This window comes from Leptonychotes weddellii, chromosome 12, assembly GCF_054177405.1.
Source record: "Leptonychotes weddellii isolate Sample4059 chromosome 12, ASM5417740v2, whole genome shotgun sequence".
Taxonomy (NCBI): domain Eukaryota; kingdom Metazoa; phylum Chordata; class Mammalia; order Carnivora; family Phocidae; genus Leptonychotes; species Leptonychotes weddellii.
The window spans coordinates 11,293,216-11,312,291 of record NC_138380.1 but is presented as its reverse complement, the minus strand read 5'-3'; the positions used below and the strand labels follow the sequence as shown (position 1 = coordinate 11,312,291).

Below are 19,076 nucleotides of genomic sequence, written 5' to 3'. Positions count from 1 at the left end.
AAGGAGAATGAGTCTCGTCATCGCTTGGGATTAGGGGTTTATATTGCAAAGGGGTCTAGGGTACATGTTCCTTTAAGAATCCAGGGTCGGGTCTGATCAAAGGCAGGTGACAGGTGAATAATAGGTGTTATAAATTACCAAAGGTAGGGGTATTGATGCCAGCATCAGCAGAGGTTTGTCTGAAGCTAATGTCCTGGAACGTGGTCAGGATCTCGCTCTTCTTTGGTGTTATCGGGTGTTTGGAGGCCTAGGGCAGAACTAGAAATGGTTAACTTTCTTGTTCCCTCCTTGAAGTGGAAACATAGCTTCTTTGACTTATTCAGAAGCAAATATAGAACATGAGTAAATGGGGCTTAGCAGAAAAACAGCAGAGATGGAGTCTTTCTTTTCTTTTTTAGATTTTTATTTATTTATTTGACAGAGAGAGAGGGAACACAAGCAGGGGGAGTGGGAGAGGGAGAAGCAGGCTCCCCACTGAGCAGGGAGCCCGATGAGGGGCTAGATCCCAGGACTCTAGGATCATGACCTGAGCCGAAGGCAGATGCTTAACGACTGAGCCACCTAGACGCCCAAGACGGAGCCTTTCTAAGATGGAATCCCTTCAGGTTCTCCACCTCAGCAATTTGGGGTATTATGTACACGTACGGTCTTACCTGAGGGAGAAAGTGAGACCATCGCTTTCATTCTCATTGCAGCTGTATTGCGATATAGTTCCCATACCATGCAATTGTCCCCTTATTGTGTTCCTCGAGTCCTGCAGCTGTCACCCCAACCAACACATTTCATCCCAAAAGGCAATCTCATATCCATTAGCAATCATTTTCCATTTCTCCATAACCACCCCCGACCCCAGCCCTGGGCAACCTCTACTCCACTCTCCATCTCTATGTATTTGCTAATTCCGAATGTTTCGTGGAAATGGAATCACATAGTATGTGGTCTTTTGTGACTGGCTTATTTCACCAAGCATAACGACCATAATGTTTGTAAGGCTCATCGCCTTTCTTGGATTCCCCCCTTTTCAGGAGAATGAAACCTTTCCTGAGATCTCTCAGCAGGCTTGTCCTTAAGACCCTTTATCTAAACACAGCTACATGTTCCATTTTTAATCCAATCCCTGGCACTGGAGGAGGGATTACTATGCGTATCGTAAACTGATGTAACCCCCTCCTGGCAGTATACTCTTCACCCAGATTTCCCAAATATTACCCATAACCTATAAATTATTTACCATTTTCACATTTACTGCCCACCTCTCTGATTTCTGGTCTCCTTCTTAAAAGGACCTTTGTGATTACGCTGGACCCACCTGGATAATCCAGGATAATCTTCCCATCTCAAGAGCCTTAACTTAATCACCCCTGCAAAGTAATAGATTCCAGGGGTTAAGGACATCTTTAGGGGGTTATTATTCTCTCTACTACAGTGTTTGGTGTTCAGCACCAACACTTTTGGTGAAGGAGAGGATACAAGCCTGGGCAGAGGGAAAAGCAGAGCTAGGTTGTATCCGACAGGCTCCGCTGACCCCATGAGGATCTCTGGGGCTCTCAGAGATGTTTTACTTTGGGCCAAATGACCGAGCTTTTGAACTCCCTCCTAGATCAGTCCCTGGATGTGGGCCACCTCCAGAAGGGTGTGCCATTGGTGAAGATGACTCACTGGATTGGAGGCTGTCCCTGGAGGGGACTGCTCCCAGCAGCTGGGACAACAGGTGGTACATCTCCATGTACAACACTCGATGCTGGTAGTAATGTCTGAAAAGAGCGTTTGAGAAGTTTCCATGTTTGAGCATCATTTGTGTCCTGTCCTTACACATTTACAAGCTACATGCTTAAGATGCGGCATTCACTATAATCCCTCATAGGATGGGAGTGAGGGGACAGTGTCCCTTTGGGAACGATTCGAGGGGACAATCGTTAGCTTAACCAAAGGGCCAACGGTAGCCTTACTACAGGGAAAATATTAATAGCATGAGTTATATAACTTCAAAACTAAATGGGATACTACGACAATGCATTAAAATGTCAGTAAATACGTGTCCTGTAATGGGTACAGTTAACTCCTGGAAGATGAATTTATGACTAATTTATGACTTAGTCCTATTTTGATGCAGATATTTCCCATTTGTAGGTGACATGTGTGAGTCATAGGCCCCCCTGTTTCTATCTGTACAAGCATGCAATTTAAGGAGAGAACACAAGGTCTCTTTCAGAGACCTGCCATGCCCCCCTCCCCCCCCCCACTGCTCCACTCCTCTTTTGCATATGTAATTCTGAGGTTTTTATTCCATGGAGATGTCTCATCTTTTCTAGTTTCATAATCCATGCAGAAACCTGGGAGTTGTTTCCAGATTTCTCTGCTGGGAACACAACAGGCTGACATCACCATCCCCTTTCACCACCGTACTGGCCACAGTGAATCGAAGACTTCATATTAAAGAAAGAATGTAAACTAACAAATATTCCCCAGTGCCCCCAGGAGCACTTTTCAGTTAGGGATGGTCCTAAATGAGGCCTGTGATGCTATGCATGTCTGTGTTTGCCCTCCATGGAGGGGCTGCCTCTCTCCAGGGGTGTGGTTTTCTCCCAGGCAGTAGAGACCTGCTGCCCTTCTTCACAGGCTGTCTGGGCATCTGCCTTGTGATGCCTGATCTTTCCAACAGTCCATGGCTCCAACTCAAAATCAAGTTTTCCTCTCCTAAGTTTTAAGCAAAAAACTTCTTTCTAGATTTTCTGATTGGAAAATCATGGTACGTTCATCCAAGCAGAACTTTTCTCATTTTTGGAAACCGCTGTTTTGCTGAAGCCCTAAAGCTTAGTCTGCCCATTGGACCATCCTGCCTGTAGTCCCAGATTTTTCTAGCCTTACAGGGAGGCAGTTCAGCAACTCATTTCCAAACGCGAATGTTCTAAATAGTTGGGAAAAGAGAAGTGAAAATAACTGTCTCCCATACCTTCAATGTTACAACATTTTATAGCTAGAAGATGTGTTTTATGATGATCTTCTCACTCCCCTAATTGTAATTACAGACAGCCTCGGGAGAGAGGGCCAGCAAGTTCACATGATCTAGTGCGGCCCAGTGAGGATTAGAAGCTGGCAGAGTATGCTTTACTGCACCATAACCTTTCTGGATGTTCTCGTTTCCTAAAACGTACATGTAGCGGAAGACAGGAAGGACTCATGTCTGTATGTAGCAAACGGGGAATTTAGAATGCAAGGTGTACGGAGGCAGGAACCATGAGAGGTGCGGTACACGAGCAATCCCCAGCGCCGAGCACATACTCCACACTCAGCAAAGCTGGTTGATGGAATGCCGGAAGGAAGAAGGTAAGAAAGAAACCTGGATTGACTGGGTTAGTCCCCAAACTAATGTGGGGTGGGGGAGGGGAGAGGTCCTGGGGGGAGGAGGACGGAATTGGAACTGCTGCCCGGTGGTCAGCATGGGCCCTGGCTTCCCTGTAGCTCTCTTGCTCTCTAGAATTTACTCACTACACCGCGGCCACAGAACCGGATCCCATCATTCCCCTGCCTGAATCCCCTCAATGCCTTCCCATCACATCAGTTGCCCCTTACTCGGAAAGGCTACCTTAGACTGCCCGATGTAGAATAGTTCTCTCCCACTCGCTCCCTTTATATCATGCGGTTCGTTGTTTGTTTGTTTCTTTCGTACTTAGGATCTGAATTTGCCCGGTTCGTTTATTTTTCCGATTTAGTGCCAGGTCCTAAAACAGTGTTTGCCTTGGTAGGCTTCCCCTCAAATACTATTTAGCGACAAGCGGATGGGTGAAGGGACGCACGGATGAATCAAGGAGCGAAGGAGAAACGCAGACGGCCCCCAGGCGGCGGCCCCCGCGCGTCCGAAGGCGCAGCGGAACCCGAGGGCGGTGGCGCGGTTTCCCTTAAAAGCGCGGGGGAAGCTTGAGGGAGCACACAGGAAGGCAGGGCGGTGAGCGGGAGCGGCCCGGGTGAGTGGCGCGGGGCCGCGGCGGGGAGCGGAGCGCGGGGCGATGGGATGGGGCTGGGCGGAGGGTTCCGGGGCGCGGGATGGAGCGCGGGAGCCCGCCCGGGCCGGGGTGGGAGGACCCTCGGGGGCTGCGGGGGCCGGGTGTCGGGAGGGTGGGAGCCGGGGCCCCCGGGATGGCGGGGTCCCGGCTGTCACTCTGCGAGTCAGCTGGCCTGGGTTCTGGGACCAGAGCTGTTGCTGCCTTGTGTGACCCTTACTCACTTTTCCCCTTTGGGCTTCGGCTCATTTGCAAAACGGGGAGAATCGTTTTTGATCGATTGATGGATTGATGGGTTCATTCATTCCAGGTGCTTTACTAGGTTGTGTTTGCTAGAGATGCATAGACAGCGCCTACCCGTGAGGGGTTCAGTCTAGTGAGAAAATCCCCACCTTACAGGTGAGGAGGGCCCAGTACAATTAGAATTTGGGAGTTCTTTTAAAAAAACAAAACACGGGCTCCCTTCTCGGCGGGAAGCCTGCTTCTCCCTCTCCCACTCCCCCTGCTTGTGTTCCCTCTCTCGCTGTCTCTCTCTCTCTCTGTCAATTAAATAAATAAAATCTTAAAAATATATATATAAAAAAACAAAAAAACAACCAAAAAAACCACAGTAACAACCAACCAGCCGGCCAACCTGCTTTACAGAGGAGAGATGTTAATTTGAACATATAAAATTTAGACCTTAACTGAGATTGAGGAATACGAATTCTGTTGGGTACTTAGAAGGAATATGCATTGTTGGCTCATATATTGCCCATTGTCATGACAACTTAAATCCAGAAAAATTTACAAAGTGCATTCACAGTTCTTTCAGATGTGATCTTTTTAGCCAAATGCCTTAATCAGAGCAGGTGTTGTATCCTCATCTTACTAATGAGTAATGCGCATTCACAACCTCGTCAGATGTGATTTTTTACAGCCAGCTGAGTTAATCAGAGCAGGTGGTGTGTTCTCACTTGACAGGGAAAGAGAGTAGAGGCCAAGTGACTTACCCAGGCTCTCACTGTCAGGAAGTGATAAAGCGACTCTGGAATCTAGGCCTCAGGATCCTTGCACCGCTGCTCATTTCACTGCACTAGATTGCCTGCGTGTTTCCACGTTTTTATGCACGAACCGCTATTTTGTGACAAAAAGGGAGTTCCCCTGGATCATGGATGGCCTGTAAACAGACTTTTATTGACTCTCAGATTGTTCTCTGACAGTACTGGCGTTTTTCCCCCTTTCTACCCTTGCCTTGGGTGATTTTTATGTGCACTCAAACTTGACCTCCTTCACACTGACGAGTCCTAAATCTGTATCTTCTACCCAATTTCTCCTAGCTTCAAACTGCTAGATCCAGACATCCACTGATCATTTGAATGTCCCCTTGGATATCCCACAGGCACCTCAAACTCACTGTCTCAACTGCACATGCTACCTTTCTCCACAAACCTACGCTCCAAATCTAATGATCGAAAGCCTTATTCAGTCAGTTGCCTAAGTATAAACCTTTCTTGGTTTCTCCTCAAGTGAATAAAAAATTAGGTTTGATGAAGGGTGGACAGTCGTGAAGGAATATGCTAGGTTGAGTATAAGGAAATCGAAGTAAACGGGAAACTTAGCAAGGCCTGTCTGTCAGGATTCTTCTTGGCATCGCTTTGTCTTCAGAGATGATGCTCCTCTCTTCTGGGTTTAGGGAGGGCACTTCATAGATGAGGGTTTTATGACCTATTTCAGGGAAGTAGGGTCAGGTGGGGAGGTCATTGTCTCAACCTCCTTTAGCTTAAAATATTCAATATGCTAGGTTGCCATATTTTGCGGTAGTATGTCCTGAACCCTATGACATTCAGCAGGTAGCTGTTGAATGGCTCTTATGTGCCAGATCTTATTTTAGGCACTGGGGATACAGCAGTGACCAGAACAAAGTCCTTACTCTTGTGGAGTTGACGTTCCAGTGGGATAAGCTCATAAACAAATTAGCAAATAAGGATCACTAAATGATAAGTGCTGTGAAGAAAACAAACAGAATAAGGATCTATATTGTCACTTGGTTTTTTAGTAAAGTTGTGTGAATTTACTTTGCTTACAGGAGTGCATGAGTGTGTCTGTCTCCTTTTATTTTGTCGTTAGTGAATGTGGCCATGTAAAAATTTATTAGTTTTAGAGGCGAATAGTGCTAATTCTTTGTAATTTGCATGTCTTCGATTACCTAGGAAGTTGAACTTTTTCACACAGCCATTTGCATTTGCCTTTTGAATTTTCTGTGCACGTTCTCTGCTTATTTTCCTATTGAGGGGCTAGTGTTTTCCTCTGTTTTGAGTAAGCGCTTTATAGTACTTACTTATTATTGAGTCCTTTATATATAATAGACAAATACTCTTAAACAGTGGTATGGTGAATGTAGGGAGAAAGAAAAAGCAGGAAGCCTGGAATTCCCTTCTCTGCACTTCTCCACTTCTAATACAGTCAGGTTCAGGTGAGCAGAGAGGGAAGAAGTGAGTTTAGGTAGAAGGAAGTGAAGAAAGAAAGAAGAAAGGCAGGTGGGCAGTGAGAAGATGAAGTTGATGAGCCTGGAAGGGAGCAGATGGGAAGAGGCCAGAGAAGTGGCAAGAAGGAATAGGAATGAGGGAAGGAAAACAGGACATGTGGATGGAAGGCAGTCAGGGGGCCTCTACACAGTGAGTTGGGGTACTTACCTTTTTCTTTTTCTGCCCGTTAACCTAGCAAATCCTTAGGAGAAGATGACCGTGTTCTTTAAAACACTTAGAAATCATTGGAAGAAAACGACGGCTGGGATCTGCCTGCTGACATGGGGAGGCCATTGGCTGTATGGAAAACACTGGTAAATATCTAACAGCCCCCATTCCACCTTCACCTCCAACAACAAAACCATCTGAAAAAAGGGCCTAAGGTCAAGATCTTGCTCAGCTATGCTCGTCTCTGTAAAACATTGTGGTGTAAAAATAAAATGTGAAAACTACAAAGACAAAGGCTTCTTGTTGTAACCAGTTCTGGAAAACTGTAACTAGCAGTGCTATTAACACTGGATGACAGGAGACATAGACTGTAGTGGTGAGAAGCTGAGGAAATTGAGAGGGAAGTCCACTCCCACGTTCTTAGTAGACTGGGATTGACCTCCTATGCCTCCTTGCAATTTTATTCCTTCAGTTTCTTACTACAGTCTCTTCTGTTATCACTGCTGCTGTTGGACCCTGACTGAAATTGCTTGTTCCACCCCCTGTGACTTTTCCACATTTATCCCATTAGCCTGGGTTAATTTAAATGAGACAAAGACTTTCACACCTTTTGTTTGAATAAGGAATTCAACAGCCATGGTTTTATTAGCTGCCTCCAGGCATGAAGGGAGAAGAAAGTGCCAGGGCTCCCTTCTGGTTTAACATGGTAATAAGATTTAAAGAAAGTTTTTGTCTAAAAATTATATAAATAATTAAGAGAGCCAATTAAATTGTCTTCTTTTGGGGATTAAGGGTTACATCTTACGTATTTAACAACACCCTGCCTCCATCCAAGTGTCTTAAATGACTGGTTTGTTAAACAGAAAACAGCTTTTGTAAAGGAAGTCTCCACAGTGGAAAGGAGATTCTCATACTGATACTTTTGTAAACTCAGTTCATCTTTGCCTCTGTCAGAGATAATCTTAGGATGCAACATGGTGTCGAGTTTTTTGGCAGCTGTAGATTAAAGGGAACATGTCCCCCTTTTCCCATCTAAGTATTCTCAAGGCTCAGTGCTTGAATTCTATTAGCTAGCATGTAAAGAACAGACCTGAGAAGCTTAAAATTTGTAGTATATATAAAAAAAAATAGGTGGAGAGAATGTTTTGACAAATGGAATATGAAACATATAATGTGTGCCTTTTCTAACCACCCTTGAGTCCTTACACCTCCTGCCACGTGGGAACTAGGATTCCCTTTGCAGGAGCCCCCAGTCCAGGCCACAGCTAATGCAAGCAGGAAGAACCTCCCACACCCTGGGGAATCACTGCCCATTTCTGCTACTAGGTGAAGATTTGAGGAAATAACCGTGTACCCTGTTTAGGATGTCTTGTAGATACCCTAATAATTAATTAGATCTGAAACAGCTTGAACAGAAATGCTGTCAGAGCCTGGAGGCCTCATTTTGCTCTGTCTCCACCCTTGACATTCAAGGGTACATTCAGAATGGAAACCCTTATTGTCCTGTTGCTCTTCCTTTTCTCAAATTTTTCTCCTGTGTTCTGTAGTACTATGTGGTCTTTTTGTTTTAAAATTGTAGGAGAAAACACATAATTTGTCACCTTAGCCATTTTTAAGTGTACAGTCAGGAGTGTTAAGTATATTCCCACATTGTTGTGCAACAGAGCTCTAGAATGTTTTCATCTTATGAAACTGAAACTCTATACCTTTTAAACACAACTCCCCATTTCCTCTCCCCGCCCCCAGCCCCTGGCAACCACCATTCCACTTTCTGTTTCTTTTAGTTTTACTACTTCAGATACCTCGGATAAGTGGCATCATACAGTATTTGTCTTCTGTGACTGGCTTATTTTACTTAGCATGATGTTCTTAAGGTTCATTGACGTTGTAGCACACGGCAGGCTTTCCTTCTTTTTAAAGGCTGAATAATATTTTGTTTTATGCATGTATATAATCACATTTTCTCCATCCATTCATTGTTTTTTTTTTTTTTAAGATTTTATTTATTTGAGAGAGCACATGAGAGGGGGGAGGGTCAGAGGGAGAAGCAGACTCCTTGCTGAGCAGGGAGCCTGATGCGGGGCTCGATCCCGGGACTCCAGGATCATGACCTGAGCCAAAGGTAGTCGCTTAACCAACTGAGCCACCCAGGCGCCCCATCCATTCATTGTTGATGAACGTTTGGGTTGCTTCCATCTCTTGGCTGTTGTGAGTAATGCTACTACAGTGAATTTGGGTGTGCAGATATGTCTTCTAGATCTTGTTTTCAGTTCTTTTGGGTATATACCCAGAAGTGGGATTGCTGGGTCACAGGGTAGTTCTAATTTTTTGAGGAAGCACTACACTGTTTTCCATAGTGGCTGCACCATTTTACAATCCCTCCAACTGCAGGAGGCTTCCAATTTCTCCACATCCTCACCACCACTTGTTATTTTGTTTTTGTTTTGTTTTGATGGTGGCCATCGTAATGGGTATGATATAGCATCTTCTGGTTTTGATTTGCATTTCCCTAATGATTAGAGATGTTGCACATCTTTTCAAATGTTTAGACACCATTTGTTTATCTTTGGAGAAATGTTCAAATCCTATGCCCGTTTTTAAAAACCACGTTCCTTGTTTTGTTTTTTGTTGTTGTTGTTGTTGTTAAATTGTAGGACTTCTTTAACCCATTATGAGATGGTTTGCATGATTTGCAGATATTTTCTCGTGTTCCATAGGTTGCCTTTTCACTCTGTTGATGATGTCCTTTGATGCCCAGAAGCTTTTAAGTTTGATGTAATCCCATTTGTCTATTTCTGTTTTTGTTCCTAAGAAATTACTGCCAAATCCAATGTTATGAAGCTTTCCCCCTGTGTTTTCTTTTTTTTTTTTTTTAAAGATTTTATTTATTTGACAGAGAGAGAGACAGCGAGAGAGGGAACACAAGCAGGGGGAGTGGGAGAGGGAGAAGCAGGCTTCCTGCCGGGCAGGGAGCCCGATGCGGGGCTCCATCCCAGGACTCCGGGACCATGACCTGAGCCGAAGGCAGACGCTTAACGACTGAGCCACCCAGGTGCCCCTCCCCCTGTGTTTTCTTCTAGGAGTTTTATAGTTTTAGGTCTTATATTTAGGTCTTTAATCCATTTTGGCCCTTTCCCCATTGTGTGGTCTTGGTGTCCTTGTCTAAAGTCAGTTGATCATAAATGTCAGGTATTTATTAAATCACTCATTCTCTATTCTGTTCTGTTGGTCTGTATGTTCGTGCCAATACCACCAGCTTTTAAGCTTTGTAATATGTTTTGAAATTAGGAAGTATGAGGCCTCCAACTTGGTTCTTTTTCAAGATTATTTTGGCTAATTGGGGTCCCTTGTGTTCCATATGAATTTAGGTTTTTTTTTTTTTTTTTTTTTCTGTTTGCAAAAAATGCCACTGAGATTTTTGATAGGGATTGCATTAAATCTGTGGCTCATTTGGGGTAGTATGGACATTTTTGTGATATTAAGTCTTCCAATCCATGAATGTGCATTTATTGGTGTCTCTAAATTCAGCAGTGTTTTGTAGTTTTTAGTATATAAGTCTTTCACCTTCTTGGGTTAAGTTTATTCCAAAATATTTTATTTTTTGGTCCTATTGTAAATGGGATTTTTTCTTAATTTCCTTTTTGGATTGTTCATTGTTAGTGTTTCAAACAATGGATTTTTATGTGCTGATTTTGTATTCTGCAACTTTGCTAAATTGGTTCTAACAGTTTGTTGTTGTGTGGAATCTTTAGGTGTCATCTGCAAACAGAGATAATTTCTATTCCTTTCCAATTTAGATGCCTTTGATTTCTTTTTCTTGCCTAATTGCTCTGGCTAGGACTTCCAAAACCATGTTGAATAGAAGTGGCAAGATTTTGCCTTGTTCTTGATCTTTGAGAAAAAGCTTTGTTTCTAACTGTTGAGTATGGTGTCAGCTCTGGGCTTTACATATGTGGCCTTTGGTTATGTTCAGATAGTTTCTTTTAATATCTTTTCTCTTTTATCTATATATCCCCAACCTTTCCACATGACAGTCTTCACGTTCTTCTTTTATATTAATCTAGTTTCTTCTCTGAGAAAATCTTACCTGTGGCTATCTTGAATAGGAGCTGCCTTGGCCCTTCAAATGGGTTGTAAGGTGGGGTTGGCATTCTCTTAACTCCTCAGTACCTATTCCAAACCATTAGTCTTCCATCTTCTTATAAACATCTCTTTTCCTTTGAGGCTCCTATCTGGCTATATCATATAACTGTAAACCTCCCAGCTTTCTGGGATCTCCTCTACTTTAGGCTTCAGTGCCTGGTTGACCAGTGTCCCTTTCACTCTGAGTCTAGTTGTCTTCCTGAGTGCCCTGACTCTAGATGTGAAAGCCCCATGTAACAGCTTGTCCTTTACTTTCCCTGATTTCATCTACTCCCGGGACTTTCACTACTACTCCGCACTCCTGCAGCTCCATCTACCCTTGGTGGCTGAGAACCTTATCATCACTTGCCCCTGTTCCACTTCTGAAATCTGGAGCTCCAGTGTCCCAGTCTCTCATTTCAGTCTGCCATTATTCGTTTCCTGACCTTAGGCCTCTTTTTCAGTATTACCAAGAGTCTTATCCCTTGGGCCCTCCAGTTCCTTCCAAATCTATCACTCTTCCCTGCTTTCTTCACTTTTTTCCTATCCTAATTTCTCAATCCAACACATCAGACACTTCTCAGCTGCACTTTTCACATGTCCTCCCTGCCTTTTCAATCTCTCATTCCTCCTCCTCTTCACATTTAAGCCGTTTGAATAGGTTTTGTCTGTTTCCCAACCTCCTACTCATTCTCTATCCTATCCCATCTTTGTTAGAATCATTCTCACCAGTTTTATTTCTCATTCTTTTTGACAGCTCAGCTTTAGACACCGTTGACTGTCCTTGAAGTACTTTTTTTTCACTGGCTCCTGTTCTTCCTCCTCAATGTCTGGGTGTTCGTCGCTCTCATTGTGTGCTCTTCCCCTCCACTCATGCCCGAGGGAGGTGGTTGTCTAGGACTCTGCCACAGGCTGTCTTCTCACATTATGTCCTCTCCCTATGTCATCTCCTCTACTCACAGTGCCTGCAGTTTCCAGCTGTCGTAGGCAAATCCCAGATTCATTTCCATAAAGACCTCTTCGGAGCTCCAGACCTATATATGCGTTCACCTGCTTGTCTACTTGCACGCTTCACCAGTGCCTCAAGCTCAGCGACTGAGAATCACCTCTTTCTTGCCACACCTGCTCTTTTCCGTGATTGGTACCACTCACCATTTTCTAGCTTCCCAAACTAGAAATGTGAACATCATCCCCGTTTGTCCTTGATCCTCCTTTCCCACATTCAGGCTGTGCGTTCTAAGTGAAATTTGCCTCTTCTAAATCTCCGAATGTGTTTGATTTCTTCTGCCTGCTTCACTTCAGCACCACCGTATCGTCATCCCTGGCCTCGATTCTTACTAAATGTATCCTAACTGTTCTCTCCTCACATCCGCTCTTGCCTTTTGCTTATCTACTTTCCCCAGCCCTGCCACAGTGCTCTTTTAAGAAGTGCAGACTGCTGTTCCTTTTAGACTCAACTCTGTGTGACTTGGCCCCATGTGTATACATCTGCAGCCTCCCCACCTCTACACTTTAGCCTGTGGAATGTTCATGTCACTTTGGAAGAAGTTCACTTTCCATGAAGTTCTGTTTCAGGGGGCCTTGGAGGGCCTCTACACATGGAACACTCTTGGGACACTCCCCATCTCTTCTTACCCAACCAACTACCTTTCCTCCAGGTCTCAAACGTTCTTTCTTCCCCGCCCCGCTGCACACACATTTATATTCTTCCTTCTGTCTCATTGGCTGAGGTCACCATCCTCCTGCCCAAGGCAACCCTTCCAGTGCCGATCTAAATCCTGTTCGTCCTCATTGGTTATCCTCTCCATCACTTCATCTTTAATCTCCCCCTTCCTACTTTTCCCTCCTACTTGTCAGACTCCTTGTGGTTTGAACATGTCCTCTCTCAACTTTGTATTTCCATTTATTTACTGCCCTGTCTCTCTTCTTCCATTTTTGCCATTCTTGAAAGCATACCTCACCTCTGTAATGTCTACGTTCACTTAAGAATAAGCTTAGTAAAATTTGATTTCTAGTTCATCATTTGACTGAACCTGTTCTTGACAAGGTCATTAATAGTTTCTTGGTTGTCAAGTTCAGTGGATACTTTTCAATCCATTTCTGTCACATTTGATTCTCTTTTTTTAAGATTTTATTTATTTGACAGAGAGACACAGTGAGAGAGGAACACAAGCAGGGGAGTGGGAGAGGGAGAAGCAGGCTTCTCGCCGAGCAGGGAGCCTGATGCGGGGCTCGATTCCAGGACTCTGGGATCATGACCTGAGCTGAAGGCAGACGCTTAACGACTGAGCCACCCAGGCGCCCTGCATTTGATTCTCTTTGACTACATCTTTTTTAGTTACCTGGAGGGTGTCTTCTTGCTCTGCTCAGCCCTTTGATGTTGGACTCTCCTAGGTTCCAATATGCTCATTCCAACACTGCTGAGGTGATCATAACCACACTACTTTTTTCAAGTATGGGACATAGATTTTGGAGTCATAATATTGTTCTAGTCCTTATCTTGCTTCTCTTGACATTGTCTGCAAATACTGGTCCTGGAGTTATATCGCACAATCAGCCATTAGAAAATTCTTCCCAGAAGAGAACTCAGATCATGTTGTCCTTCTGCAGATGACCTGTAAATGGCTCTGCACTGCCTAGAGGACAAAGACCCAATTCTTCAGTCTGGCACAGAAGGCCCTTTGTGATTCTGCCCTGGTCTTCCTCTCTAGTCTCTTCCTGGTCCCTTCCCGTCCCACCTCCATTGCCCATCAGCTTGACCTGTGTTCCAGAGGTCTCTAAAAGGGGGCCTGTTCTGTTATCCTTTTTTTTTTTTTATTTTTAAAGATTTTATTTATTTATTTGACAGAGAGAGACACAGTGAGAGAGAGAACACAAGCAGGGGGAGTGGGAGAGGGAGAAGCAGGTCTCCCGCTGAGCAGGGAGCCTGATGCGGGGCTCCATGTGGGGCTCGATCCCAGGACCCTGGGATCATGTCCTGAGCCGAAGGTAGACAACGACTGAGCCACCTAGGCGCCTCCTGTTATCCTTCTCTTTACGTTTGCATGTGTTCTTCCCACCCCCCACACAAACACTTTTACTCTTCTTCACCTGGCCAGTAACTCAAAAAATGTGTCACAGGGGTGGCATTATTAGATGAAGAGGAAAGAAAAACAATAGTTATTCAACAGTGTGTTGAATAATTACTCTTTACCCCGGGGGCTGGATTAGTTATTTCCATGTGTGTGGTCTCTGTGAATCCTCAGAATCCCCCTGTGAGAGAGGTAGTAAGATTTCCATATCCTAGATTAGGAAATTGAGGCTCAGAGAAATTAGTAACTTGTGGGATTTGGACCCAGGTAAGTCATACTCGAAATCCCATGTCTCTTCTTTGCTGGTGACAAACTTTGGAGAGCAGTGCTCACTTTAGTGTGTAAGTTCCACTGTATTAATGACACACACTACATTTTTTTTTTTTTAAGATTTTATTTATTTATTAGAGTGCAACAGAGCATGAGCAGGGGGGAAGGGGGAGGAGGGAGAAGCAGGCTCCCCGCTGAGCAGGGAGCCCGATGTGGGGCTTGATTCCAGGACCCTGGGATCATGACCTGAGCCGAAGGCAGACGCTTACTGACCGAGCCACCCAGGTGTCCCACACACTACTTTTTCACTGCCTTTCATATAACTTCATCAGAACTCTGCGCTTATGTTCCTGTTGCAGTTTTAACTGCTCCAATAGAATAAAGCCCTTAGAACACATTTATTAGCATTTATTATACATTAGTGGTGAGAACTGAACATGCTGCCCAGGGACCGAGATGCTCATTTCAAAACTTCCTGAGTGTCGTTGATTGTTGCTCTGTGTTCTGTGGATGTCTTTGTTCATAGCTTTGTCAGACTCCCTTTTTGCTTACTGTTCTCTCCCTTTTACCCTGCCTTTCCCTTTTTAGCCTCCTTACCTGTTTGTAATAAATAGATGAGTATATTTTTCCTAAATTTTCAGAAAATATTGAAACTTACAGCAAAATTGAAAGAATTTTACAGTAAACACCTGCCTATCTAATTCTTGGATTCTAGATTTTACTGTATTTGCTTACATGTTCTGTCCATCTCTCCATCCTTCCCTGTCTTACTTTTTGATGCATTTCAAAGTAATTTGTAGGTGTTTGTGTACTTCCACCTAAATACTTGAAGATGCATATCAGTAATTAGAGTTCAGTATTTTCTTCTAGTGTTTTTTTCCCTTTGTTATAAAGTTAACGTGCAATGAAATATACAGATCTTAAGCGTATGTTGGCTGAGTTTTGTCAGGTGCGTACACCTGTGTCACCAAGATTCCTAGCAAGATACAGAATGCTGCCAGCACTCCAGGTGTTTTCTTCATGTCCCTTCATGGTCAGTCCCTGTCCCCTGCCTCCTGAGGTAGCCATTGTGCTGATTTTTTTTTCCCATCATAGATTCATTTTTCTTAGTTCTAGAACTTTATATACGTGGAATAATATGTATTCTTTTTTTTTTAAATACGATTTTATTTATTTGAGATAGAGTGTGTGCACGTGAGTGGGGGGAGAGGCAGAGGGAGAAGGAAAAGCAGGTTCTCCACTGGGCCGGGAGCCCGACACGGGGCTTGATCCCAGGACCCTGAGATCATGACCTGAGCCAAAGGCCGACCCATAACTGACTGAGCCACCCAGGCGCCCCATATGCATTCCTTTTCATAAGGCTTCTTCCTCTCAGCCCAATGACTTTGAGATTCATTCGTGCTGTTGGATTTATCTGTAGTTCATTCCATTCAGTAGTGTCTAGATGATAAGCATATAATAATTGTTAATATCTTATACTTAGAGAATTTTAAGTTACTTGATTTTGATTTCTAAGACCGGTGAACATAGTTTCTTATGTTACTCATTTTAAAAAACAAATTATTTTATTATGTGAATTTGACTTTTTTCTTCCCTTTGAAAAGAAAACAGTATCTCCTGATAGAGGATTCACATGACAATAACAATTGCCTGTATTTTAACGTTGATTTCTTAAGATTTTAATAAGGGTCATGGTTTTCCTAAGAAAAAGTTTTTTCTGCAACAGAATTGGAAAAAGTTGCACATACTTATTTTTATCTGCCCCATTTTTGGTTGCTGCCTTGAATTTATCTTTTGACCCAGGTATTTTATTTGCAGGCTCTTTTCCATTGTTACTATGTTTGTAAGTTTTTTTCTCCCTTCCCATTCCTTTCCCTTTTTTCTCCCTTCCCTTCAGTTTCAAGGGAAAAAAACCTGTGATACTTTTCCCTCCGCCTAACTTCCCCACAGCTGGTTGCAGGTGTCGACAGGAGCAGAAGGGACTGCTCTCAGGACTCGTAAGAGCAACTGAAGAGGAGGAAATGACCCTGTTTGCTGAAAGTAAAGAGAATCTAAGTATTGCACATTCCTCTTCAACTGCTCCCCTCAAGCTTTCTGGGCTCCCTGGGGGAGATTATGTTTCAGGTCCTTCAGTTCATCATGCCAACAGTTACCTGCAGTCATCCTCAACCTTTTAGTAGCAAAGAATCTAATAAAAAGCTCAGAAGAAAGGAGGCAGTGTAGTCTTAAAGTTGTCTCTGGAGTCAGGCAAGACTGTTCGTTCCTAGCAGTGTGATCTTGGGCTCCCTGAGCCTTAGGCCCACCCGTACAGAGCGGTGGTAACAGTACCTCACTGGGTCATGGAAGGCTCAAGTGGGGAACCGTAAAGCTCTTAGCATGGTGCCTGATAGACCTAACGGTTCAATAAGTGCTAGTAATTGTGAGTAAATGTGATATACTGTATGTTCAGTACTTTGAGAGTTAAAATGAATTACTTCTGGTAACCGAGCAGTGAATGATTCGAGAGACGGCTAGTGGGGAAGGGAGGCGAAGATCTGCCAGATGGTCTAATAACATCTCAGTCTTATTTATTCCACCTTACATGTGTAACAAGACAGCTTGGAAGGTCTAGTTTGAAGACAGAGCATAACCTCAAAAGAGGCGGGGCTGAGCAGTTACAGCTAGCTTGGTCTGCGCCATTATGCATCTGATTGAAGCTCAGATTGTTCCTTTCATTGGGGGAATCTTGTCCTTGCTTATCCTGGCTCTGGTTTCTCTCCCTGTGATTTTGGTGTGTGGGCCTTGGCCCAGCATCTCAACTCAAACTCTCGCCTCAGCAGTTAACAGCAGCCCCACTCTTGCTCCGTTCTGGCTCCTGGCATTTGGCTGAGTCCTTTGGCTCCGTGCCCTGGTGCTGGTTCTGCCACCCACCTTGGCCTGTGACCCAAAGCTCCCTACTGTTGATTTCTGGGGGGCGTCTAGCCTCCCAGCCAGAATTCCTGATATTTCCTTGGAGATTTTAAAATCCCGTGAACACTATGAATCCCTCATATGAAGCTTGCAAAGCAAATATGATACTATAGTGATGGTCCTGGGTCATGTATCCCTAGGTTTTTATTAATATTGGAGTTTTTTCCCCCTCTGAATATAGAAACAGTCTTATTATACATCAACTTTCATAAGCTGGGTGGCAGCTCACCTTTCAAGGTCTGTGGCCAAAAACAATTGCTTAGAAGAAGTAAAACTAAGTGGTTAAAAGTTGGCCTGGGGGGTGGTGTGTTCAGTGTCATTCAGTTTTATTGAGAACTTAGTAATGATAGTAATCACTAACACTTAATCGGTGTTTGTCACGTACCAGACAAAATTCTAAGCACTTTACGTTTATTAACTCATTTTAACTTCCGAACAACTTTGAGATGGTTATTAATCTCCTACTGGCATGAGATTAATAGCCCTATACAGATGAAGAAACTGAGGGACAGCAAGATTAAGTAATTTGCCCAGAGTCACACAGCTAATAAGTACTAGAGCCGTGATTCCAAACCAGGTGGTCCTCATGTTAACATCTCAAAATGGCTTCTGTGTCTAAGGGAGCATGAGAACAACAAAGAACCGTAAGCCGAGGTTGTCTTCTGCCATAGCCCCTTAGGGTGTAAGACAGATACTATGACGTAGTGCTTCAAATCTGGGCTTCTGAGCCAGGCGGGTCTGGATCCGAGCCTTCTGTTTGTCACTTGCTGGATGTGTGACTTTGGGCAGATTATTCTGTTAAACTCCACTTTATTCGTCCTATAGTATCTGACAACCTTATTGTGACACTTAGGAGATAGAATCACAGCTCCTGGCACAGATTAAAACGGTTACTTTTATTACAGATGTGTGAGGCACTCTGTGCTATGTCCTGTTTGAGGGTACAAAGTAAATGTTAGGGGTGCCTAAGGAAAAAAAGGATTATTTTTATTTTTTAAAAAAGATTTTATTTATTTGCCAGAGAGAGAGAGAGGGAGAGTACAAGCAGGGGGAGTGGCAGGCAGAGGGAGAAGCAGGCTCCTTGCTAAGCAAGGAGCCCGATGCGGGACTTGATCCCAGGACCCTGAGATTATGACCTGAGCCGAAGACAGACACTTAACCATCTGAGCCACCCAGGCGCCACCCCCCCAAAAAAGGATTACTTTAAAGTTTTTTTTTTATTATGGAAATTTTAATCATATAAAAATTAGAATAGGATAATTAATCCCCATGTGTCATCACCCAGCTTCAATAAATATCAACATTTTACTACTCTCATTTCTCTACTTTTTTTTTTCTGGAATATTTTAGGATAGATTCCAGAAATTCTAGCTTATAGCATTTATACTTCAGTACCTTATCTTTAATAAGTAAGGACTTAAAAAAATCATGCCATTATGATGAACCTAACAAAATTAAAAATCTTTCATGTCCTCTAATATACAGCCTGTTTATATTTTACCTGTTATCCCCAAATTCTTTGTTTTATGGTTTTGTTCAAATCAGTATCAAAACAAGTTTTCACGCAAAGCATTTAGTGCCTGTCTCTTAAGTCTCACAAACTCTAACCTCCTCCTGCTTCCACAGTGTTTATTTTCAAAACCTGGCAGGTCTACATTTGCCCTGGAGAATTTTCCATACTCAGGTTTGGTGGATAGCTTAACACTGATCAGTGCTGTGCAGAGTCCTATAGCCTGAGGCAAAAAGAAAAATCAGTGCTCCTGGTTCTCCAATTAAAATTGCGATACTGTGAGGGGCGCCTGGGTGGCTCAGTTGGTTAAGCAACTGCCTTCGGCTCAGGTCATGATCCTGGAGTCCCGGGATCGAGTCCCGCATCGGGCTCCCTGCTCGGCAGGGAGTCTGCTTCTCCCTCTGACCCTCCTCCCTCTCATGCTCTCTGTCTCTCATTCTCTCTGTCTCAAATAAATAAATAAAATCTTTAAAAAAAA

General features: G+C 43.7%; 1 protein-coding gene across 3 annotated transcripts in view; it reads left to right on the top strand.

Annotated features, from left to right (window-relative positions):
* The first annotated feature begins 456 nt into the window (after positions 1–456).
* AGK (acylglycerol kinase) overlaps positions 457–19,076 on the top strand; it is a 77,782-nt gene continuing 59,162 nt past the window's right edge. Inside the window, exons 1-4 of one of the 3 annotated variants that reach the window (XM_081799978.1) lie at positions 457–646; positions 3,176–3,327; positions 3,747–3,965; positions 6,705–6,822. In XM_081799978.1, coding sequence (XP_081656104.1) covers positions 6,722–6,822 — 101 coding nt within the window. In that variant the 5' untranslated portion in view covers positions 457–646; positions 3,176–3,327; positions 3,747–3,965; positions 6,705–6,721. Of the gene's footprint in view, positions 647–3,077; positions 3,328–3,746; positions 3,966–6,704; positions 6,823–19,076 lie in introns of those variants that run through there. The other 2 variants (XM_081799980.1, XM_081799979.1) reach the window with 2 other exon arrangements.